General features: G+C 50.5%; 1 protein-coding gene across 5 annotated transcripts in view; it reads left to right on the top strand.

Moving 5' to 3' along the window:
- The window catches only part of ATM (ATM serine/threonine kinase), a 135955-nt gene extending 130240 nt beyond the window's left edge, over positions 1-5715 (top strand). For all 5 annotated transcript variants that reach the window (XM_059707986.1, XM_059707985.1, XM_059707988.1 and 2 more), the window contains 2 exons: positions 3364-3500; positions 3608-5715. In XM_059707986.1, coding sequence (XP_059563969.1) covers positions 3364-3500; positions 3608-3791 — 321 coding nt within the window. In that variant the 3' untranslated portion in view covers positions 3792-5715. The remainder of the gene's footprint in view (positions 1-3363; positions 3501-3607) is intronic.
- The last annotated feature ends 2857 nt before the right edge of the window (positions 5716-8572 follow it).

The following is an 8572-nucleotide window of genomic DNA, read 5'->3' on the forward strand; positions in this document are numbered from 1 at the left end:
TGTAACCTTGGGGCATGCCCGCTGCACCAGGCTCACTGCCTCATGCTAAACAGGGCAGAAAGGGGAGGAAGTCGAGCACATTTCCAGTGCTCATGACCTTAGCTTTCCCCAGTGAGAACTGGGCAACTAAGGCAGGCGTTCACCACCCTGGTAGAGTATCTGCAGCAGAGATGAGAAATCTTTCCTCCTCAGGGAAGCATGGGACGTGGAGCTTGGGCATGCCTCCCTCACATCCTTTAGCTTTTTGTTCCATTAACCTGGTGGTGCTGGCCCTGGCTGGACTTCAGTATCCCCTGTATTGCTTTTACAGAATATTGATGCTGACCAAATTCGAACATTTGTATTTTTTAAAACCTCTATGCAGCCAGGGTTGAGAATTAGTCCAATTCACCAGCATTCACCTTTGAGCCTGTGGTCAACAAGGGTGGGTATATCCTGAGTAGAGTGAAATTAACAATCTGTTAGGGAGGTCCTGTGTCCACCTTATGAACCACGGAGATCTGTGGAATGCTGGTGGCAACATGGATTTTTGCTACAAAGGGGATCCCAGTAGTATGTTGATAATTTAAATAAAAGGCTGTACCCAAGGCTGAATGAAGATGCATTCTCCTTCCTTCCTTTCTTCCTTCCTTCCTTCCTTCCTTCCTTCCTTCCTTCCTTCCTTCCTTCTTTTTTTAAATATGTTTTTATTGATTTCAGAGAGGAAGGGAGAAAGAGATAGAAACATCAGTGATGAGAGAGAATCATGGATTGGCTGCCTCCTGCACACCCGCTACTGGGGACTGAGCCCACAACCCAGGCATGTGTCCTGACCAGGAATTAAACTGGGACCTTCTGGTTCATAGATTGATGCTCAACCACTGAGCCACACCAGCCGGGCTCCATGTGTATCTTAAGATGTTAACCACAACACTAGACCGTGGGTATTGAGGAGCTTTCAATAAATTATACCCTTTTTTTCTCCCGTCAAAGTTGGAACTGAGAGAAAAAGCCTTAGAATAGGATAGAGTTCAAAATGTCAGGTTATCCTATCTAATAAAAGAGAAACATGGTAATTAGCCGTACATCCGCTACCCTTCCCATTGGCTAATCAGGACGATATGCAAATTAACTGCCAGCCAAGATGGCGGCCGGCAGCCAGGCAGCTTGAAGCGAACATGAGGCTTGCTTGCTTCAGTGACGGAGGAATCCAACGTTCCCCAGCTGCCTTGCCAGCCTCTGAGCTTGCAGTTTGAAACATTGTTACAAATACAGAAGCTAAACAAAACCCCAGAAACCTGCTTTCAGCCAGTCGGGGTCTCAGAGCTGGAGTTGATACAGTGTTTCGATTGTAGAACCCAAACAAACCAGATACCTGCTTTCAGCAGCAGAGGCTGCTGAAAAAAAGAAAAAAAGGAACAGTTGGGAGCTTCAGTCACCCGCCAGCCTGAAAACAGCCCTCAGCCCCTCACCCAGACTGGCCAGGCAAAGCAGTGGGCACCCCCACCCTGAAGGGTGTGTGACCAGCTGCAAACAGCCATCATCCCCACACCCAGGCTGGCCAGGCACCCAAGCGTGACCGCCATCCTGAAGGGTGTGTGACCAGCTGCAAACAGCCATCATCCCCTCACCCAGGCTGGCCAGGCACCCCAGTGGGAACCCCCACCCTGATCCAGGACACCCTTCAGGGCAAACCAGCCGGCCCCCACCCGTGCACCAGGCCTCCATCCTATACAGTAAAAGGGTAATATGCCTCCCAGCACCGGGATAGCGGAGCCGAGAGGCCTCCCAGCACCAGGATCAGCATGACAGGGGGCAGCGCCCAAACCCCCTGATCGCCCTGCAGCTCTGTGTGTGACAGGGGGCGGGGCCACAACCTCCCTATCCGCCCTGCTCTGTTCGTGACAGGGGAAGGCGCCCCAACCCCCTGATCAGCCCTGCTCTGTGCCTGATAGGGGGGAGCTCCCCAACCCCCTGATTGCCCTGTGGCTCTGTGTGTGACAGGGTGCGGCGCCCCAACCCCCTGATCGGCCCTGCTCTGTGTGTGACAGGGTGCGGTGCCCCAATCCCCCCCCCCCATGGGCCCTGCTCTGTATGTGACGGGATAGAGCCATAACCTCCCCATCGGCCCTGCCCTGAGTGTGAGAGTGGCAGCTCCCCAACCCCCTGATTGCCCTGCGGCTCTGTGTGTGACAGGTTGCGGCGCCCCAACCCCCTGATCGGCCCTGCTCTGTGTGTGACAGGGTGCGGTGCCCCAACAACCCCCTCCCACGGGCCCTGCTCTGTGTGTGACGGGGTAGAGCCATAACCTCCCCGTCGGCCCTGCCCTGAGTATGACAGTGGCGGCGCCCCAACCCCCTGATCCGCCCTGCTCTGTGTGTGACAGGGGGCGGTGCCCCAACTCCCCTATCGGCCCTACTCTGTGAGTGACAGGGGGGAGCTCCTCAACCCCCTGATCAGCCCTGCTCTGTGCGTAACAGGGGGGAGCTCCCCAACCCCCTGATGGGCCTTGCTCTGTGCGTGACAGGGTACGGAGCCCCAACCCCCTGATGGGCCCTGCTCTGTGAGTGACAGGGGGTGGCGCCACAACCTCCCCATTGACCCTGCCTTGAGTGTGACGGGGCAGTGCCCCAACCCCCCAATCGGCTCTACCCTGAGCGTGACTGAGGGTGGCATCGCAACCTCCTGATCCGCCCTGCTCTGTGCATGACAGGGTGTGGCGCCCCAACTCCCCAATCGGCCCTGCTCTGAGCCCGACCAGGGGCTGCACCTAGGGATTAGGCCTGCCCTCTGCCACCCAGGAGCAGGCCTAAGCCAGCAGGTCGTTATCTCCCGAGGGGTCCCAGACTGCGAGAGGGCACAGGCCGGGCTGAGGGACCCCCCTCCCCTCCCCCCCCCCTGCACAAATTTTTGTGCACCGGGCCTCTAGTTAGTGATAAAACTGTTGGAGAACTTGGCCTGCGAGTGAGATCCAAATAAGGCTTGTTAGTGCTGTCCACCTCCCATGACCTAACCTGTCCCACCTGAGGGAGAACACAGCTTGCAGAGTACATGCCCTTAACCAGGACAGGAGAGAGAAGGAAAGGAAGTGACTGGTGCTTATCCCTTCTAATAGGTTAGTTTCACCCAGTAAGGAAACATGGTCAAGGTGTACCCCCACCAGGGAGGACGAGTGACTCCAGAATGGGATAAGAAGCCCGGAGCATTATGCTCATGTAGTTTCCTCTGTAAGGAAACAAGAAGCCTGTGCAATAAGTTTGTCCCTCCTGCAGTCCACTGCTGTATGACTGGCCGCTGTTATGTTTATAATACTGGTTATGCTGTTTATAGCGACACTATCAAAATGCACATTGTTCTTCTGATATGTCTGTTCTCTCTGTCTAGGTCCTCCTGTACGATCCTCTCTTTGACTGGACCATGAATCCTCTGAAAGCTCTGTATTTACAGCAGAGGCTGGAAGATGAAACTGAGCTTCACCCCACGCCCAATGCAGATGACCGAGAGTGCAAACGAAACCTCAGGTGAGCTTATTTTAGGAAAGAGCTAGAGTCAGTTGTTCAGCTCTTCCTATTCCCCAGGCCCTTTGAACTGTTCCACCTCATTAACTCCTTTGTGTTTTTGTCATTAGTGAAATTGACCAGAGTTTCAACAAAGTAGCTGAGCGTGTCTTGATGAGACTACAAGAGAAACTAAAAGGAGTGGAGGAAGGAACTGTGCTCAGTGTGGATGGACAAGTGAATTTGCTCATACAACAGGCCATGGACCCCAAAAACCTCAGCCGACTTTTCCCAGGATGGAAAGCTTGGGTGTGATATTTGGCATATGAAATTCCCTTGGATTCAAACTTCAGAGGTTATATGTTGGCCTTTATTTTTGACCCACCTGTCAAAAATACATATGGTATATGTATATAATACCATATATACTTTGAATATATGGTATTAATATTAGCTAAGCGAACTACTTACTGTGTTGTTTAAAAAGTGTTTCATACTCGCTTCAATCACCTAAAGTTGCTTTGAGGTCTCAAGGGACATCTCTACTTGACACTTTAGAAATAATTATCATTCATGCTCTACTTCTAGGCTAAGCATTTATTTTTTTCTCCTCAAGTTCATGCCTGTATCATTTCCGGTAGAGTCACTGACTTATTTATGCTTTAGCTGAAAATGGAAGCAGAGGAATGCCAGAATATCACTGACAGTTTCTCCTGCCTTATATATTAGAACCACTGGTTTTAATTAACATTTGTTTCCCAGATATTACATATGAATGAAAATTATTTTATATTAACATATAAAAGGAAGAAAAAAATTCAAAATTGTAACCATCAGGGTAAAAACAACCTTAAAAATAAGAAACAGTGTTGGAAACAGTAGCATTTAATAGGTTTGGGTTTTTAGTAGCAAGATCACTCAATGTTACTGAATAAAAAAAGTTGTATGGAGAAAAAACTTCAAGTATGATTACTATTATAAAAAGATGTATACTGAACCTCCTCATTCTGTCCTTTACCTGTTAAGCCCATCTGTGTTTTCCATTACTTTATCTTTCTGTGATGCCTTCATCTCTGCCTTCTAGTCCATGAATTATCTTGTCAGCTAGCTGTATAATCTCCTTTTAAAATTATTCATTAGGTTTCTTCTTTCAAAACTTGCTTTTAATTTCTAGCTGTGCATCAGTCTTCAGATCTGCCTGTTGTTTCATGATGTCCTTTTAAAAAAACTTTTCAGTTCCTTTTGTGTCACTAATCGCTTTAATTAAACATCCCTGTTTTATAGGCTAATAGCTCTATTAAATCAAGTTCCTGTTGTTTGTGTGTGTTGGTCCTTATATATATTTGTAGACTGTTTACCCGTGTATTTTGTAAGTTTGAAAAGTGAGCTTATTTTCAGCAAGGCTTTCTCTGGGGGGATCTTGCGTGGCCTGCGTTAAGAATAATTCCTTCGAGATAAATTGTGTCTTATGTCACATTCCCAGGGCTGTTCCTGACTAAGAACCACTGGCTGTTAATTTCTTGGCTTCGGAGTTTGCAGACCTCAGAGTGTAAATACTGAGGAGACTCCCAGGCCAAGGCTGACCCTTCCTCAGTGTCCTCCTGTGCTGGTGGGCAGAATGTTTCCTGGCCCCCCTCCCCCGAGGCTGCCCTCCTCATGTGTCCCAGCTTCATGTTGGGCTGCAGGGGAGGTGTTTTACTCCTACCCGCTGCCTTCTGCAAGTCCAAGGTTTCACCATTTCCCTTATAGACAGGTGTTAAAGCAGAAACCCATAGGTTAGTGGGGTTGGCAGTGGAAACCACCTAGAAAAGCTACTAGAAAAGCTAATAAATTGAGACTAAACAGTTTGTCCAGATCAAGGAGATCATAGCCACCCCACCATTCTCTGTGCTAGTCATACCACCCCAAAGTATCTCCCTCATCAGTAGGTACGTAAATCCATGGTTATTATAGTACACACTTAAAATATGTTACACTTAGAAATGCTAAGAATTTGAAATGGTCTAAAGCAAATAAATGCAAAACGAAGAAACTCTGAACTTAATAATTAAGATTTAAGTAAGCTGGTCTTTAAAAATATGGAATGCTAGTGCACTGGCTTGAAATATAGAGATATAATGCCATTTCACATTTTAATTGCACCTTAATGAAATTATATATTTTATATAGATTTATTTTAGGACTATTGAATGTATTTCTTTACTGTTACTGTTTCTGAATAAATAATTCTAAAAATGTGTGCTAAGACTCATTCATGTTATTCACATCTTTGAGTGTTCTATGTGCCAGGCATGGTGCCGGGTCCTAGGGAAGCAACCGTGAGCAAAGAGGGCACAGCCACCATTACAGAGCTCAGTCTGGGCCAGGCAGGCAACACAGGGTGTGAACTGGGGAGCCTGCTGCACAGAACCAGCCAGGTAGGCGCACCTCAGTCTAAACAGTCTGGGAGTACTTCTTAATTACCCCATGACGAAAGGCAAATGAACGTTCTTTGGGCCTAGAGCAGTGGTCGGCAAACTGCGGCTCACGAGCCACACACGGCTCTTTGGCCCCTTGAGTGTGGCTCTTCCACAAAATACCACGTGCGGGTGCGCACGTACCGTGTGATTGAAACTTCGTGACCCATGTGCAGAAGTCGGTATTTTGTGGAAGAGCCACACTCAAGGGGCCAAAGAGCCACGTGTGGCTCGCGAGCTGCAGTTTGCTGACCACTGGCCTAGAGAATAATCTAATTGACATTTCTAAAGTCTAAAAGATGGGTACTAGAATATGACAGATATGAAGATCCTGGTATCTTAAATGTGAAGTTAGTATACCACATGTTTATTTTCCTTTTTTTAATTGAATTTATTGGGGGGATATCCTATATAATAAAAGCTTAATATACAAATCAACCGAACCGTGGAACGACCAGTCGCTATGACATGCACTCACCACCAAGGGGCAAAAACTCAATGCAGGAGCTGTTGCCAGCCAAGGCGGGTGCCAGAGGGGTCCCCCGATCGCCCCACCGGTCGCCCCACTGAGGGAGGTGACCAGCGGTGCCAGCAGGGGGTAGGGCTGGCTGTCAAGCGGGCGGCAGTGGGGTGTGGGGCCAGTGAGCAGGCGGCACCAGGCCAGCCAAGGTGGGTGCCAGCTAAGTCCCCCCCCCCATCACTCCACCAGTCGCACCACAGATCGGCCTGATCGCCAGCCAGGCCTAGGGGCCCTACCTGGGCACGAATTTCATGCACCGGACCTCTAGTTGATTAATAAAACCAGGTGTACAGCTCTTGAACACATCATCTGCATAGTGCATTGTGCACTCACCACCCAAAGTCAAGACTCTTTTCTGCCACCATTTACCTCTCCTCTCCCCTCTTCCACCTTTCCCTACCCCTCTTTCCCTCTGGCAATCACCAGACTATTGTCTGTGTCTACTTTTTTTTCTTAACCCTGTTACATTTTTCACGCAGACCCCCAACCCTTCTTCCCTCTAACAGTTGTCAGTGTTCTTTGTCTGAGTCTGTTTCTATTTTGTTAGTTTATTTTGTTCATCAGATTCCACATAAAAGTGAAATCATATGGTATTGTCTTCCTCTAACTGGCTTATTTCACTTAGCATAATACTCTTTAGATCCATCCACACTGTCAGAAAAGGTAAGAGTCCCCTTTTTAAAATAAATATATATATATATATATATATATATATATATATATATATATATATATATATATATATATATATATATATATATATATACTAGAGGCCCGGTGCACAAAAATTTGTGCACTCGGGGGGGTGAGGGGGGTACCTCAGCCCGGCCTGTGCCCTCTCGCAGTCTGGGACCCCTCGGGAGATAACGACCTGCTGGCTTAGGCCTGCTCCCGGGTAGCAGAGGGCAGGCCCAGTCCCTAGGTGCAGCCCCTGGTCGGGCTCAGAGCAGGGCCGATTGGGGAGTTGGGGCGCCGCCCCCTGTCATGCACAGAGCAGGGCGGATTGGGAGGTTGCGATGCCACCCTCAGTCACGCTCAGGGTAGGGCCGATTGGGAGGTTGGGGCACCGCCCCCTGTCACACTCAAGGCAGGGTCGATGGGGAGGTTGTGGTGCCACCCCCGTCACGCACAGAGCAGGGCCAATGACGGGATTGGGGCGCTGCACCCTGTCATGCACAGAGCAGGGCCGATCAGGGGGTTGGGGAGCTCCCCCCTGTCACGCACAGAGCAGGGTCAATCGGGGTTGGGGATCTCCCCCCTGTCACTCACAGAGTAGGGCCAATAGGGGAGTTGGCACACCGCCCCCTGTCACACACAGAGCAGGGCGGATCAGGGGGTTGGGGCGCCGCCACTGTCACACTCAGGGCAGGGCCGATGGGGAGGTTATGGCTCTACCCCCTCACACACAGAGCAGGGCCCATGGGGGGGGGGGGTTGGGGCGCCACCCTCTATCACCCATAGAGCAGGGCCGATCAGGGGGTTGGGGTGCCACCACTCTCACACTCAGGTCAGGGCCAATGGGGAGGTTATGGCTCTACCCCGTCACACACAGACCAGGGCCTGTGGGGTGGGGCGGTTGGGGCGCCACACCCTGTCACACAGAGCCACAGGGCGATCAGGGGGTTGGGGCGCCTTCCCCTATCACGAACAGAGCAGGGCCGATAGGGAGGTTGTGGCCCCGCCCCCTGTCACACACAGAGCCACAGGGCGATCAGGGGGTTTGGGCGCTGCCCTCTGTCACGCTGATCCCGGTGCCGGGAGGCCTCTCAGCTCCGCTGATCCCGGTGCTGGGAGGCATATTACCCTTTGACTATATAGAATAGAGGCCTGGTGCATGGGTGGGGGCCAGCTGGTTTGCCCTGAAGGGTGTCCCGGATCAGGGTGGGGGTCCCCACTGGGGTGCCTGGCCATCCTGGATGAGGTGATGATGGCTGTTTGCAGCTGGTCACACACCCTTCAGGGTGGGGGTCCCCACTGGGGTGCCTGGCCAGTCTGGGTGAGGGGCTGAGGGCTGTTTTCAGGCTGGGACTGAAGCTCCCAACTGCTCCTTTTTTTCTTTTTTTTCTTTTTATTCTGGGCCAGCTTTAGCTCTGAGGTTTGGCTCCAGCTCTGAGGCCTCA

The sequence above is a fragment of the Myotis daubentonii genome, chromosome 9 (assembly GCF_963259705.1).
Source record: "Myotis daubentonii chromosome 9, mMyoDau2.1, whole genome shotgun sequence".
NCBI classification, from domain to species: Eukaryota; Metazoa; Chordata; class Mammalia; order Chiroptera; family Vespertilionidae; genus Myotis; species Myotis daubentonii.